At 56.4% G+C, this 15,689-nt stretch overlaps 2 protein-coding genes across 3 annotated transcripts; both read right to left on the minus strand.

Moving 5' to 3' along the window:
* Positions 1–89: 89 nt before the first annotated feature.
* On the minus strand, positions 90–2,044 carry LOC309870440 (protein C10). The gene is made up of 3 exons (XM_082742611.1): positions 1,530–2,044; positions 1,076–1,252; positions 90–307 (listed from the first exon to the last, which is right to left on the minus strand). The coding sequence occupies exons 1-3, from the start codon at positions 1,579–1,581 to the stop codon at positions 156–158; spliced, it is 381 nt and encodes a 126-aa protein (XP_082598737.1). The 5' UTR covers positions 1,582–2,044; the 3' UTR covers positions 90–155.
* A 728-nt stretch (positions 2,045–2,772) lies between these two features.
* Positions 2,773–14,629, minus strand: ATN1 (atrophin 1). 2 transcript variants are annotated; one of them, XM_082742595.1, is made up of 10 exons: positions 14,480–14,629; positions 9,762–9,957; positions 9,498–9,635; positions 9,229–9,342; positions 6,543–8,581; positions 6,090–6,312; positions 5,015–5,711; positions 3,993–4,136; positions 3,477–3,657; positions 2,773–3,331 (listed from the first exon to the last, which is right to left on the minus strand). In XM_082742595.1, exons 2-10 carry the CDS (start codon positions 9,786–9,788, stop codon positions 3,298–3,300), a joined length of 3,597 nt encoding a protein of 1,198 aa, XP_082598721.1. In that variant the 5' UTR covers positions 9,789–9,957; positions 14,480–14,629; the 3' UTR covers positions 2,773–3,297. The 2 variants fall into 2 exon arrangements, with proteins under 2 accessions (XP_082598721.1, XP_082598722.1); XM_082742596.1 differs by having other exon boundaries at positions 6,543–8,578; positions 14,480–14,616.
* Between the last annotated feature and the right edge of the window lie 1,060 nt (positions 14,630–15,689).

Below are 15,689 nucleotides of genomic sequence, written 5' to 3' on the forward strand. Positions count from 1 at the left end.
GCAGGGAGCTGAAGCAGCCTAGAATGGCAGAGGGAACCTGGGGCCAGGAGGTGGGGGTTGTCAGGGTCACAAAAGACTGACACGGAGGCTAAGTCACAGGCACGTTTATTATCCTCTGGAACATGAAGGTCTTCCCCGAGTGGGAGGGCCGACCCTCAGGAGGCAGCCACACTGCCACCAGAAGCAGGACCGTGGGGAGGCAATGTCATAGGGGGCAGGAACAGTGCCTTCAGCTTGCCGGACAAGCTAGCAATCTCAGGATCCTGGGCTTCATAAGACTTGACCAAGCGGGCAAACTTTAGGACACCTGCAAGGGGAAGTGGAGCATCAAGCCACGCCCTCAGGGGACAGGTATGCCCAGACGTGGGGGGTGGGCAGCTCGAGCATGAGTCACTGGCTCTTACCCCTCTGGTCAGGTAGCTGTCAACAAAACAAGGCACAAGCAGGCCTCTGTCCTGGGTAGTCTGGATCCACCATTTCCTGGTCTAGACCAGGCAAAACAGTGAATGAAATACCCCTAAGCACCCTGCCTCTCGTGATCAGGTGAACCGTTCTGGCAATTTACTCACAAGAACCCGTGGTATGAACATGCATAAGGCTCCAAGTCTATAACCTGAACACAGGAGGGCCTTGGGTCAGCCGGGCTGAATCAATCAGCAACCCTGGGGAACACCATGATCTCATCAAGGAAACTGACCAGCCAGCCCTCCAACAGAGACAGCTAAAATCCCCTGGAGGGGTTGCAGAAGCATACTGCCATGCAGACACCCCACTAGAACTCATCAGAAGAGGGGTCAGCTCCAGCTCTGCTGTGACCTCGAGCACTTAGTTTACTACTAGAGTCTGTTTCCTCGTCCTAAAGTGGGATAACAATATAATTACTGCTAAGTACAAAAAGCACTTAGGACTTCACCTGGCACAAGTTCAGAACAGACCCGCGGCTCCTATGGCCAATACTGTTCATCGGATTGTGGCTGCCACCGTGTGGCGAGGCAAGGGAGGACGGCTCAGGGACCCAGTGGGATCCAGCGCCCTCTCTCGGACCCACGCCACCGCCAACCCTCGTCCGACCCACCTTCCCCGTCGCAGCTGAAGCCATAGGCCTTGATAACCTCCTGCTGAATCTGCGTGGCCACGGGCAGCACGAATTGCAGCATTTTGCCCATGTCGTTGCACGCGTTGTCCCGAGCCTCGTCCATGCGCACGGCGTTCTCCGGGGCCGAGAACGCCTGGATTACCTCCGCCAGGACCACTGCACCGCAGACGCATCCCCGGGTAGGAGTCGAAGCACGGCCGGCGGGCCCAGGCCGAGAACGCAGGGAAGAGGGCAGGAAATTAGTGGACTAAAGCCAGAGTAACCCGCTAAACTCGACCCAGATTCCCTCGCTCTAGGACCCCTCCTGGGGGAGAGAGGGTGGAACCCTGTGCCCCCATTTCCCGGCGGTGCAACCACACCCTTCGCTCTGTCCCCTCCACCCGCATCCTTCCCCAGCAGGAAGCCCACGCGGTGGCCAGAATATGCTTCTCACCCTTGGCTTGCTCGGCGCTCAGGGCCACGGGTGGGGCCGAGGCAGACGCCATAGGGTAACAAAAGCTGCACGTGCAGCGAAACCAACGAAATGCTCAGGAGAAACGAGATGCCTCTCAGAGTGGCTCTCAAAACCGATGGAAGGGAAGCAGCATCAGCTGCAGCCGGAAGCCGAGGAAGCCTGTGGGCGTAGCGCAGCGCGCCACAAACACCTAACTGCTTTCGAAAAGAGAGCACCACTTACGCGTACCACCAAACATTCGAAAGTGATCGAACAAATGAATCCACTAGAACTAAAATACATCTATTGTTATAAACGCTGTATAGGGAGGGTCTTCCGGTTAAAACCGGAAAACCTGCTAGACAAATTCTAAAAGAGCTGTAACACTACAGGAAGTAGCCTGGAGAGAACATGGGGTATCCAGGAACGCCACTATTGGTGAGGGTGAGCTCAGAGTGGCCTTTTCTAATTCCTATTGCTATATAAGCGACGGAGGACGTTACAACTTTCAAAAGAAAAAATGGGGGGGAAGGGAGCTCATTTATATTACCCATTTCTAGAGTTTGGGAACATTGGATTGGTGTTTATGCAAATGAGCTCGAAGCTGATTGGCTGGGACGGCTGGTCACACCCCCTTCAGTTTTTGAGAACGTAGTGATTCGCAGCGACGAACGCTGAAAACTAAGGCGGCTCTTGTGCTCTCCTAAAATGGCCTTGTGACGCTAAGTGCGCGCACCAGCGTAGCGCCTTCCAATTCTTTTCTAGGCATTTGAAATGGTCGCCCGCTCCCTCCTCAAACCATGGGGTACTTATGACTCCGGAGTTCTAATCACTTTAACCCAATGAAAATACGGCCCTGCACCTCCAATTCATGACCCTTTCTCAATCTATTCGAAAAAAAGAATTCTGGACTCTGGTGGCTCCTAGCTGTGGGGTCAGCAGCAGAAAGGCCTCCAAAGTCTGAGCGGCTTCCTAGGTCTGACTCTATCAGAGGCGTGCCTGTTTTCCCGCACCCCACCCGGGCATCCAGCGTCTGGACTTCCCTGCATTGCGAGGCAGGGAGGGAACAGCTCCGCAGTACCGCTCCAGCGGAGCACCTGCGTCCTGCCGAGAGCTCCTCTGCGATTCCACGTCTCTACACCCACGGAGTCCTGTTCCACAGCTTTCTCTCCAGGCACTGCTCACCCCCCACCTCACCCCCAACTCCGCCCCCAGAGCCCGCAAAGAACCAGTCACAGCCATCTTCCTGGGGAGTCGTGAGGATGTTTTTGTTTGGTTTTGGTTGGGATGTTTTTTAAAGAGCGACATATAGATATTTATATATATAAATTATTAATGTGGGGGAGGGGCAAGGGGCATACATCGCAGAAGGGGCGCGCGCACAGAGACTGGGGACGGGCAGGGGCAGCACAGGATGCTACGCAAAAGAGCCACATCTAACAGATGAAATCATCACACCAACGGGGCGGGGGAGGGGCGGTGGCCACCGAGGGCTGGGCACGGGGGAGGAAGAAAGCAGGGGGACAGGAAAAAGGGACCTGGTCCAAGATACTGTGCGCTTTCTGCCCCCACCCCGACGCTACCTCCCCACCTCTGCCTACCACAGGAGCCTTGGCCTTCTTCTGTCCCTTCCTCCCTCCCTCTGCCCAGCTGCTGAAACCCTGCAAAGGAGCAACACTCCTCCCTCCTCTGCTCTGGGGGGCGGGCTGGGAGGGAGGCCTTGGAGGTCCAGATGCAGGCGCCATGGGTGCTCTCTTGATGGCAGGTCCTACAGTGGCTTGTCGCTTTCCTTCTTCAGGTGACTGGTGGAGAGGGGATGAAGAGCAGAGCCATGAGATTGAGGTCAACCCTGCCCAGGCCCCCTGTCACAGAGTTGGAAGGTGGGGCAGGGGCTCCCCGCCCAGGAACCCGCAGCCCGACCCTCCGCACCCCAGGAAGCCAACGCACCTGTAGTAGTCCTCCTGGGCAGGTAGCGGCACACTGTGCAACGGGTGGTGGGCGTGCAGCCACTGCTGCTGCTCCAGGGCCAGGCGCTGCAGCTCAGCCGACTGCGCGTGCATGGCCTGCAGCTGGTGAGCTGCAGACATTGGGGCAGAGAGGGAGGCTGGCAGGTCCCGGTAAGGAGCAGCTGTGGGCAGGAAGGGCAGGAGACACAGGACCGAGGGAATGCTGAGCACTTACTCTGGACTGGGAGACAGCTAGCTAAAGAGGCGACGGAGACTAAAACACTTATAGGGAAAAGCCAGTCCTGCAAGTTGCCAGCAATTGAGAGGATTCAAACCTCCGCCTGGCACTCCAACCCGCACCTCTCTTGGGCAGGGCCTCAGCCCTCCTTCTATTCCCAGCTCCTCTGGGTACCTCTGCATCCCTTCCCCAATCCCAAAGAGGCCCATCCCACCACCCAATCTCCTCCTTCCTGCCCTTATCTCATCAGATCCTCCCCATCCCCACCTTCATCCTTACCAAAGAGCTGGTGACGAAGAACTTCGTTCTCGTGCAGAGGGTGAGGAAGAAGGGGGTTAGGGAGGGTCCCAGCTGGGTAGGGGATCCGGGTAAGGTGAGACCCTGAGGCCAGGGGGTCAATGAGAGGGTGCACCGAGGCAGAGGCTAGAAGGTAAAGAGAAAGGTGTCACCAAAAGGCAAGTTTGGAGAAAACCACGCACATGGGTAAATGGATCCAAGCCGGGAAGAGATGGACAATCAAACACAGAAAGACCCAGTGAGGAACAAGGAAGAGCAAAGGAAGAACTAGGGGACTGGTGGGTGGCCAGGACAAGACCTTACTGGAGTAAGGAACACAGGGACACACAGAGGCCAAATAACAGGAGATTACAGTTTGTCAGAGGGGTCTGAGGAAAAGGAAAGAGATGTGGATGGCTTAAAGGAGATAGAGGGAACTAGAAAGTTTAGGAAGTAAGACAGGAAGAGATACAGAAGGTTAAGAGAGAAAGCACAAGGGAGCCCAGAATGACCAGGACTGTAAGGTTAGATCTGGCAATGTTCTGGACAATAATATGGCAAAAGGACAGTAAATAAAGCTCATTAGTACCCAAGATACCCCCAGCCAAAGCTATAAGGGCTCTTTCTGGAAGGCTGTAGATCTAGAGATGGGGAAAACACCTCCACTTGGAAGGAGGAAAGATCACAAGAAATGGTAACAGAGTTTAACCCAAAGGAGCAAGGAAACAGGTATGTGAAGGGGGTTGGGAGGTGTGGTCTGAGGGCAGAAAGGTAGCATTCCCTCCAAGGTTTCCTCTACCATGCGTGGAATGCTAGACTCTGAAGTGGGGTAGGTTGTGCATTATTACAGTCCCTGTGGCAAGGCTGGGGCATGAGAAGATGGGGGATGACAGGGTGCCAAAGATCAGGGGAGCAATCTCCGGAAAGAGGCTCATGCCAGACTTTAGAGGAGGGAAGTCTTGGCCTGAGGAACATAAAAGCCCAATCACTTGCCAGGAACCAAGAGAAAGTAGTAGGAGCCTCACCTGCATGGATGGCATCCTGCTGGTGGAGATGCAGGTGGGAGTGGATGTGGGAGTGCTGGTGGTGATGGGGGGTCACATTAAGCATCTGCAGCCGGGCCAGCGGGTCATTGCCCAGGGCTGCCACTCTTTCTGCATGCTGCCTCTCAGCTGCCAGACGCTCCGCATAGGACATGTCAGGCCGCAGGGCTGGCCCAGCTGCCAGCGCTAGACGTTCTCTCTCCAGGGGCCCCAGACTCGGATGAAAAGGAAAAGGGTGCAGGCCAGGTGGGCCAGGCTGCAGAGCCAGGCCCCCATGTCGAGGGAAGGGATCAAGGCCTGGCCCTGGGACCCCATGTAGGGGTTCCAGCTCACTGGGCTTCACCTCAAAGCCAGGTTTGAGGCGGTCACGGAGGTCTCGTTCACGGGCTTCCCGCTCCCTCTCCCGGGCTGCTGGGTCGCTGCTGTACAAGGCCGGGACATTGTAACCCAGGAGCCCCGGGTCCACTGCCCCTAGGGGCACGTAGAAGGGATGGTTGCGATTGCCAGGAGACATGACGTGGGGTCGGGCGTATTCACTGAGAGTGCGCAGGGCTGGAGTGTCAGGACCCAGGTAGGGGGGCACTGTAGCTACAGCGCTGCCCGGCTCAAACGGAGGGCGATGGGGCACAGGGCCAAGAGATGGACACTCCACTGGCGCCCGGCCCTCCTGAGCCAACTTCTGTGGAATACAGGGGAAAAACAGTGTCAAAACGGCAGGTCTGGAAAAAGGCAGCTGGTCCTGAGCTACTCATTTGTCTCGCCAGCTGAAAATCAAAATGCTTCACCTTACTAGAACTCAGTTAAGCGGGAATTTCCCTAACCCTTTCTCCTGGATTTTGGCTCCTCCTACCATCTGCAGATACTCTGATCTCAATTTGTCCTCCCCCAGACCCAGGAATGCGAGGATTCCTCCCGCTTGAATCCTTCCGTCTCGATTTCTCGGGCTGCCGTGCCTCCTCCGTTCCGAAAGGGGACGCAATGACGCCCCCCTCCCCAACCCACCCTGCGCGGCGCAAAGGGCCAGAAAGGCGGATGGCGCATGTAGTGACGCACTCACCACGCTGCGTTCCAGCTCACGCTCCTTCTCGCGTTCCCGCTCCTTCTCGCGTTCCCGCTCGCGCTCGCGCTCCTTTTCTTCGCGCGCGCGCTGCTCGGCCTCGCGCCGCACCTTCTCCACTAGGTCGGCCCGCTTCTTGGCCAGCTTGGAGCCCTCCAGCGGCACGAAGTACAGGTCGCTGCGCGCGCACGAGTTAAAGCCGCGATCCAGGTGTTTGTTGAACCTGCCAGGCGCGAGGACGGCGCGCGCTTAGCCCCGGCGAGCTGCCAGATCGGCCCGGCGGTGACCCTGCCCCCAAGCCCGCCCACGCAGATCGTGAGGGCGAGGCCAAGTTCTGGAGTACTTCAGAAAGCACCACGAAAACGAGTGGGGTTCCCCCGCACCGCTCTTTCCGTTGCCTCGCTCTGTCGTTCCCAATTCCAGGCCCAACCGCACCCCGGCCTGGAGGCTCACCTGGCTGACTGGCTGGCATGGCTGGGCACGTCTACCACCTTGGGAGGGGGCGAGGGGCTACGGGCCGGGGGCACTGGGCTCTCGGGGGTCTCATACTCTTCAGCAGGCTCCTGCTTGATCTGCGTGGCGTTCAGGGGCGGCCCGGAGGCAGAGGCCGCAGGCGGTGTAGGCAGGGATGACAGGCCTGAGGGCCCGGCAGGTGGCAGGGGCCCTGGCCCCACAGTGGGCGAACCTGGCTTGAAGGTCCCTGGGCCCGCGGGCGGCGAGGCGCCTCGGTAGCCGGGTGGGGTCCCTGTTCGGAAGGAGGGAGGCGACCCTGGCTTGTATCCCGGTGGGGTGGCCGTCTTGTAGGCCCCTGGGGACGGGGCTCTCTTTCCATAGGGCGGGGGCCCAGGTGGGGAAGCTGTTTTGTAGCCTGCTGGCGAGGAAGCCACTGTGGCAATGACCGTGGAAAGCGTAGCCGAGGAAGTGGTGACGGGAGGCACCGGCGGGAAGGGGTAGGGGGCTCCTTGGGGGCCCTGGGAAGGGGAGGGGTGTGAACATGGGTAGGATCCTTGAGAGGAAGAAGAGGAGGAGGAGTTGGAAGAGGAGGAAGAGGCAGGGGGGCCGTTGGGGCCTGCTTGGCTGTAGGACACCTGGCCGTGAGGTGGGGGCAGGTGTGCGGGCCCTGTTGGATAGGGCCTCAGAGACCCCAGGGAGGGAGACATGGCATAAGGATGAGCATGGTGGGAGCTGCTGCTCTCCAGGGGGTGGGGATATGCTCCAGGTGGAGGGGGCCCAGAGCTCCCATGATGCTGCTGCTGCTGTTGCTGTTGCTGCTGTTGCTGCTGCTGCTGTTGCTGCTGCTGCTGCTGCTGTTGCTGGTGGTGATGGTGATGTGTTGGGGCTGGTGGGTGGCCTGTGGATTGGCCTCCAGTTGAAGGAGGGAAGGGACCTGGGTGGGCATTGCTGTTGGCTAAGAGACGGCCATAGGGAGGAGGTGGGGGGGGACCCTGGCTCCACACAGCCTGGGATGGAAGGGAAGGCTGAGTATACTTGGGTGGCTGATTGGAGACAGTCAGGCTTGTCGGGGGAGGGAAGGAGTGGGGATAACTGGGCAGTGCCTGGGAAGCTGGGTACTGGGAGGCAGAGGAAGAGGACGAAGAACTGGAAGAAGAGGCCGCTGCAGAGCTACTACCAGAGGATGAATATGGATACCTCATTGGGGGGGCTGGGGCAGAAGAGGAGGAAGCAGGTGGCAGAGGATGGGGTGAGGGAGCAAGAGTGGGGCCCTTCTCTGGGCCAGGAGGAAGTCCACCCATACCCTGCCCCATGGCATGGGGAGACGGCAGATGCCCAGGTAGTGGCTGGGCCCCCAGGCCAGGAGGAGAGGCTGAGGCATTGTTAAGGGGTCTCAGGGCAGGTGGGGGAGGCAGGTTTGGTGTCACATGGGGGAAGGTGGCTGGTGGTGGAGCAGAGGGCAGGTTTCCACCACCCACTGGAGTGTTAGGTGGCTTTGTTGGGGGAGCACCACCAGCCCCAGAGCTTGATATTGAAATGGGGGTGGTTGGTGGGGGGTGCTGTTTACCCCCAGTAGGAGCCCCCACTGAAGAGGCAGCCCCTCCCCCCTTGGAACCCACTGGGGGTCCAGACAAAACTCCTCCACCAGTGCCCCCAGGGTAGAGCTGTGGATGAGGGGGAGGGGCCCCAGGAGGAGCTTGGAACATTCGAGATGTGGGGGGCTCCATGGGAGCATGATATCCAGTGGGTGCCACAGAAGGATGGGGCTCAAAGCCAGGCTCTGGCTGTCGGGGGGTGTTGTCTTGCGGTGAAGGGGAGGGAGGAAAGAGTGGAGGTGGGTGGTAGGGGCGGGCTGGGCCCTGGGACAGGCCAGAAGACGAGTCGGAGTCATTCTCCACACTTCCAGGGCTGTAGATGCTGGGAGACGTGCTTCGGTTATCTTGGTCAATATCCCTAGGGTCACTGCTGCCATCATCATTGAGGCTCCGCCCATCTAAACTATCCAGATCAGAGGGAGACTGTGGCCGAGGGAGCTCCTGCTGCAGAAGAAGGAGGACCAGTTTTTTTTTCTTTTTCCTTGCTCCCCCTACATTTGGGGCCTCCCTTGCACAAAATCATTTCTCCCAACATACCACTGTACCATGTGATGAATACTCTTGCTCAACCTACCTACCATGTGGGGATTCCCTCCCTCTCCCCACATTCTCAGCCAGTGTTGTTTCCCTCCCTGGGAAACTCCATTCTTTCCTCAAGTGTCCATCTCAAGCACCTTCTCCCCATCCACAGCTAAACCCAAATCCCAGTCTTCCACCAGCTTATATCCACCCTCTTCTCATCTTTCACCCCATTAACTACACATGCCAGAAACCTGTGGTTTTTAAAAAGACCACTCCTGCATTTTCCTTTTGAGACCTCTCACCTTTAATCTCCTCCCCAGCCCCTTCATGAAAACCAGGACCTGGGAAAAAAGCCTAGAATCCCCGACACTCCCAGTCCCCTCTGGCCCTGCCTGGTCATCTAGTGGCCTAGCTACATCCCTGTCTGACATGTTACAGACAGGACTCCTTTAATAAGCACCAGGCCTCTCATATTCCAGGTGAGATTCCAGTAGGAATCGTGAGTGAAAGGAAGTTTTCAGTTAACAGTGGTCAGAAAATGCATCAGGATGGCTGCTAGGGTCTCCCACCTCAGTTTTGGTCTTTTTTGGTGCATTGGTCTCCTCACTTTCACTCTCTGAGATCTCCTCACTCCGGCCCTGCTTGCTGACCTTTGGGGTGGAGGCTTCCTCGACGCGGGCCTTCTGTTAGAGAAAAAAGAGAAAATCCCTGTCTTCTACCTCCCAAAGCCTCCACCATCACCCTCTGCCAGACAGGAAGTTCCCCCACAACACACACACACATACACCCTCAGCTCCAGTGCCTGGGCATCCTGTGGGAGGACCCAAGGACAGAATACCTTGGCTGTCTGCCTAGACTTCTCGGCTTTGCCATCACTGCTGGACGTGCTGACCCCTCCAGGGGAGGCCCGGCCCCTCGATCTCAGTTCTTCCCGGGGCCCAGGGGCCTCTTTCTTCCGTCCACTCCTCATTGACATCTGAGGGAGAAGGAAGGAAGCACCTAACTTCATGGTGTGTCTTATTTCTGTTCTACTTCTCCAGGCCCTCACCCCTAGTTCCTCCAACCTTCATCATTCAGGTCTCTAATTTCAGCTATTACTCACTGAGTCTTTATTCTGACGTGTCTTCATTCTTCAGGCTGTGGAGACCCCATTCTCCTCTGCCTGGGCAGCTGAATACAGAAACTTCTCTGCTTCCCCTCCAAGTTCCCCACAGCTGTGGTCTGGGAAGCAGGCAGCAGGATCTCCCAAGTGTCCAGTGCAGGCACCTGGAACTTGCAGGATCTGTTTTCAGTGAAGCCTGTTAGAAGAGACCACCAGAGTCTCCAAACTGGGGAACAGTGTCCGAAGGGGATATCACTGAGCTTATCGCAGCCCAGCCCTGGGCCTTTGGGCCAGGAGGCACAAGCTTCCAAGACATTGCTGGCCTGCCCCGCGGGCCACCCAGGCTATCTACAAGTGAAGCAGACTTTGCTTGCAACATCATCTCTTTCATCTCTGGAGAAAGTAGAAAATTCAGATGGACCTGTGAGGTCACATTATTTACCCTTCATGATACCTAGGAAATACCTGTGTGTCCATGAGTTCCACAGAACCTTACCAGGAAGCATAAAGATATGTAGCTCAGGGCACCTGGGTGGCTCAGCATCTGCCTTTGGCTCAGGTCATGATCCCAGGGTCCCGGGATTAGGTCCCACATCAGGCTCCCCCTACTCTGCAGGGAGCCTGGTTCTCCTTCTCCCTCTGCCTGCCACTCCCCCTGCTTATGCTCTCTCTCTCAAAAAAAAAATTTTTTTTTTAAGATTTTGTTTGACAGAGACAGTGAGAGAGGGAACACAAGCAACGGGAGTGGGAAAGGGAAGAGGCGTCCCACTGAGCAGGGAGCTGGACGCAGGGCTTGATCCCAGGACCCGGAGATCATGACCTGAGCAGAAGGCAGACGCTTAATGACTGAGCCACCCAGGCACCCCAGTCAAATAAAATCTTTAAAAAAAAAAAAAAAAAAAAGGTATCTGTGATAGTAAGTCATTTACTGAGTGCTGTCTTATGTCAAGCCCTTACAATTTCACAGAATACTTATAATCAACCCTCCAGTATTCTTGTTTCCATTATACAGGTGGGGAAACTGAGGCTCAAAGATTGAGATTGTGATTTGCCCAACTTTGTGTGATGAATATACAGAAGCCTGTGACAGCACCAGAATCAAACCCACGTCTCCCTGACTTCAAAGCCCATGCTGTTTCTTCTAGACTTTGCTATAGTCTCATCAGAAGCTGGGGAGGGAGGGAGGGGGGAGAATTCTCAGAAGGCTCAGATCAGTCCCAGAGATATGAAAAGAATCTTTTCACATCAGAGTAGGTGGGAGAAGAATGTCCTGTTCTCTAACACAAAGGCACACAGTCCTACCAATCCCAAGCCCAAACCTGGGTATTCCCAAAGTGCAGAACTTCATTTCTGGGAGCCCCCCTGAGGCCCCCTGTCTAGTGCTTGGGTTCCCTTAGGCTAGAAAGTCAGGACTTTCACTTTACCAACCCAAGCAGTGAGGATCAGTGAGCACATAATACAATAATACAAAGTTACCAGTTTCTGAGTCTGTACCCCCACTTGGCTTTGACAGGGACATACACCTCACCACCTGTCTGTATCTGTACCTTTATCTACAGCCAGCTATTTTCACTCACACTTGTTTGTTTTTCTAGCTAAGTGTCACATCTCTTCCATATTATTGACCATGAAGTCTTTTGAGAGCAAAAACAGTCTGTTCCCACCGTTTTCTCCCACTGGTGTCACATATATATGGGTGCTCTGTTCTGTCCTTGCCATTGACCTGTAAGCCCACTCACTTCAGTAGGTCTTTTCGAATAAAATTCTGCTGGCTTTGGTAGGAACAGGGTAAACTTAGCCACTTATTACTGAGGCAGAGGCCTGGCTAGGTAAATGGCATTTTCACAGTCGATAGCATGTTTCTCCCAAGGAATACAGAGTAATTATTTATTACTCATCTCCGCTGAACTCTACCGAGACAGGTGGTGAGGAGTGAACCTAACCTTTACAGAAAACTTAAATAATGATTTACTTAGAGTCACAAAGAGCTGAGACACAGCTCCAGGTCTGCTGAACTTAAAACCCATGCTCTGCCCAGCAAACCGGCCATCTTTCTTCAACTACAACTAGTACCACATTTTGGAATTGTTATGTAGATGGGTTTTAAGACATTGTCAAACCCCCTCAAAATCCAAAGAACAAAACCCAACAGAAGAGAAGGGGAAAACAAACTCAACAAAAGCACAGCAAAGATGACTATTTGTGACTGGTGTGTCTTTGCCAGCCCCACTAGAGGAGAGTCCCCATGTCTCACCCCAATCTCAGAATCCATTTACCAAGTCAGAGCGAGGAGATCCAAAAGCTCAGAGAAATGCATGAATGGAACTGAAAAATACAGCAATAAGGATGCCCTCCCCCTACTGCCACTGTTTTAAACAGATAAAATCTGATAAAATTATCAGTGAGTAACTTTGAAGGAGAAAAGCAGTCATAAAAGTGTAGGTAATCCTGGGGGAAAGGAGTGGCAAGGGGAGAGCAGTTAGGGTTGGGCTGTACATGATGTTTCTGAACTTAGGGCATGCTTTAGCATCAAGGTGAGCTATACTCCATCTTGCCCTAGTAGCCTGTCAGTGGAATGAATACTTCAAGAACACCTACTGTGTATCTGGCAACACACTATGCACATTCCCCTTCACAGCCTTACTGCAAAAGAAAAATGACAAATACCAGACTGGGGAGATGCAAAAGTGAGAAAAAGGGAAAGAATCTCTAAGAACAGGAAAAGAAGGGAGAAATATGAGAAGGACGTCAGAGGGAATACACAATCGAGACACAAGGCTTTCTGGGAAAGGCTTGCAGGGTGAATTTCAGGATTGCTGGCCCAGACCTGCCAGACTAACAAACCAGTCCAAAGTGACTCCTAGAGAACAATGAACCAAGCTAAGCCTTTTTAGAATGCCAGGTTGTCAGAGGGGCCTCAGAAATCATCTTATCTATAACCCCTTCATCTTACAACAAAGCCAAGACTTAAAGAGAAGTGACTGACCCAAGGCCACAGTTAGAGGTACAGTGAGGACTAGACCCAGTTATCCTGGCTCCTGTTCCGGAGTATTTCCACTGCCCTCTCCCCTGGGCCACCCTCACAAGGGATGGGCTGGTTGGAGAGCCCAGTCCCTCCCACAAAGTCAGGGAAATAGAAGGTCGAAGGTTAGCTGAGGGCAGGGGTCACTATCATGATGTCCGGGAAAGAGGGAGAGGGAGACTCAGGGAGACTCAAGCTTAAGAAAATGTCAGACTATCAGTGCAAAGAAGCAAAAGGACTACCAAATACAAAAAGTTCCTAATAATAAGGTAGGCAGAGGCCAGAAAGAACTACCGAAACATGGTGTAACTTCAACAGGAGCATTCCCATGCTCTCACCATGCCTAGGGGAAGGAACCGGGAGCAACACCTATGACCTGAAAATAACATGTCTACCTGTTCCAACAGACTACTGGATGGAAGGTGGGTGGACCCCCTGGGGAACCTCCCATCCACCAGCCGCACCAGAAACACCTTCCAGAACAAACCAAGAGTCCCAACGAGAGAGTGAAAGGCTGAGGTCCATCAAAATCCTGAACCCCCACCTATAGGACATCCCACTGGATCACTACTATGGCAACAAAATGGTAGAACCTGCCCCTCAAGAGTCTATCCCAGGAGTCCATCTACCAGCCACTCCCCCTCCAGTTGCCAAAGCAACTCCTACCCTTCCATGGCACCCTCCAGGAAGGGAGCTGGAGAGTGCCTGCCCCGTGGAAACAAGCCCTTGCACAAAGAGCAATCTTAAAGATACGACCCCCTCCACAGAAACCACAGCTCTAGGGGGATTTGAGGGAGGTGGTCACAACTTGCCTGGAGTGCCTATAAGATTGTTCAATTCTCTCCTCCTTCTCCACCCTCCCAGAAACCCTTTCTCCCTAACTCTCCCTTCAATGGTCCCATCTTCCTCCTCATTAGTTCTAGGGGGACCACACTACTCCACCCCAGTGGGCTCCTCTCCAAGAAGTAACTGTGGCTGGGATTGGAAAAACAAGGTCAGAGGTGGCCTGAAGTGGGCGAAAGAAAATCGAATCACAAAGGCATCCACTTCCCACTTCCACCCAATAACACCTCTGCTGCTGCTTCTCGAAGGTGGACCTCTCCTCGGCCCTTTCAGAGCCTCCCTTTCCCCAGGTTCCATTCTCCCTCATCAGCTACAATCCTCTCTTTCCACCTACCACACCCCTTCCCCATTTCTCACTTCCCTTCTATACCTTGCACCCCCAACCCCGAGTTCTGAAACCCGGGCTCTGGGCCTTTTCCTGGAGCCCTAATGCCCCACCTCGCTGCCATATCTCCATTCCTTTTTTGCCTTCGCCCGAAGCCCCCTCGCGGGCATCCCCCCCACCTTTTTCCTCTGCCAACCCTCCACCTCGGTGCTTCTCTTTTGGTCCCTGGGTCCTGGCTACCCTCTTGCCCCATCAGCCCTCCTCCTGAGAGACCCTCCCACCTCCCTCCACCTTCCCGGTCCTCCGGGTGCCCGGGCCCCCATCCTTCCTCCGGGTCCGGCCCCACCCCCTGAACCCCCCCAACCCCAGCCTCAGCCCGGGCAAAGCCCGCAGTGGGGGTACCGGGTCGGGAAAATAACAAATGGAGGCGCTGGCGGCGGCGGGAGGGGGAACTGGGAGGGGTGGGGGGTGGGGAGCCGCGGGCCAGAACCCGGGCGGGCCCGAGGCCGGGACGGCAGCAGGTCTTACCTGGTGGTAGCTCGGGACGGCTGGCTGGCTCCGAGCGAGATTCGGGGCTCCGGCGCCTCCGGGGGGCGGCGGCCGCCGCTCCCCCGCCCCCCTCTCCTCTTCCCGGCTTCAGTCGCCGCCGCGACGGCGGCGACGACGGCCCCGGCCCCCCCGGAGGGCGGCCCCCATCCCCCCCCTTTTCCCCCACCTGGCCCCGATCGCCCGCCTGCCCCTCGGAGCAGATCCCGGTCCGCGCTCTCGTTCAGCCCCTCCTGAGGCCCGCCACCTCCCCCCGGCCGCCCGGAATGCCCGGGCCGCGCCGCCCGCCCCCGCCGCGCCGCTCGCCCCCGCGGCCCGGCCGGCCCTCCGCTCGGCTCTGACCCGCCGCCTCCCGCCCGCCGCCCGCGCCCGCCCCGCGCAGCCCGCACTCGCGCGATCCCCGGCCCCCCTAGGCGGCCTCCGCCCGCGGCCCCCGCCCCTTCCCGGGCTGTCGTCCCCCACGCCTCACCCCCTCCTAGCCCCTCTTCGAGGCCAGCGGTGCCCCCTAAATGGGTCCCGGCCCGAGGCCCCGGCCCGACGCGGGGCTGCGGGCGGGCTGGGCGGCGCGTCCGGCGACTCGCACAGGAAAGCGGACGGCGAAGGGAGGGAGCTTGGGAGAGGGGGATGGGAGAAGGGAGGAAGAGGGAGAAGGAGGGAGCGCGGAGGAACGGAGGAGAGAGGGGCCAGGAGGGAGACGCGAGGGAGGGAGCGCGAGGCAAGCTGCGAGGGGGGGAGAGAGGGGGATCCGGAGAGGGGGAGGCGCTGTGTGAGTTGGCCGAGGCCGGCCGAGGGGGCTGGGGCGCGGGGAGGGGTTCGCCGAGGCGGAATGTGGGGAACCGGAGAGGGCTAGGTGGGAGGGGCTATCGGTTTTAAGGGCAGAGAAGGGGGGAGACTGGAGAAGTTTGGGGCCGAGGGGGTCTGTAGCAGAGAGGAAGTGGAAGGTTGTTGGTGTGTGGCAGAAATTGGTCTAATAGGGGTACATTGAGAAAATGGAGCTACGTGGGGGCTTTGGGGGGTAGTGAGATATGTGACAAGGAGGGGTGACTAAAGCTTGGGGTGACACGTAGCAGGAGAGGTGGGGGCTATGATGCCGGAGAATGGGATGGAAGCTTGAGGTCATGGGGAGGGGAAGAAATTGAAAAGATGTAGACATTTATATATGCGGATGAGGTTTCTGGAAGAGAGTAGTTTG

This window comes from Mustela nivalis, assembly GCF_964662115.1.
Source record: "Mustela nivalis genome assembly, chromosome: 7".
Classification (NCBI taxonomy): Eukaryota; Metazoa; Chordata; class Mammalia; order Carnivora; family Mustelidae; genus Mustela; species Mustela nivalis.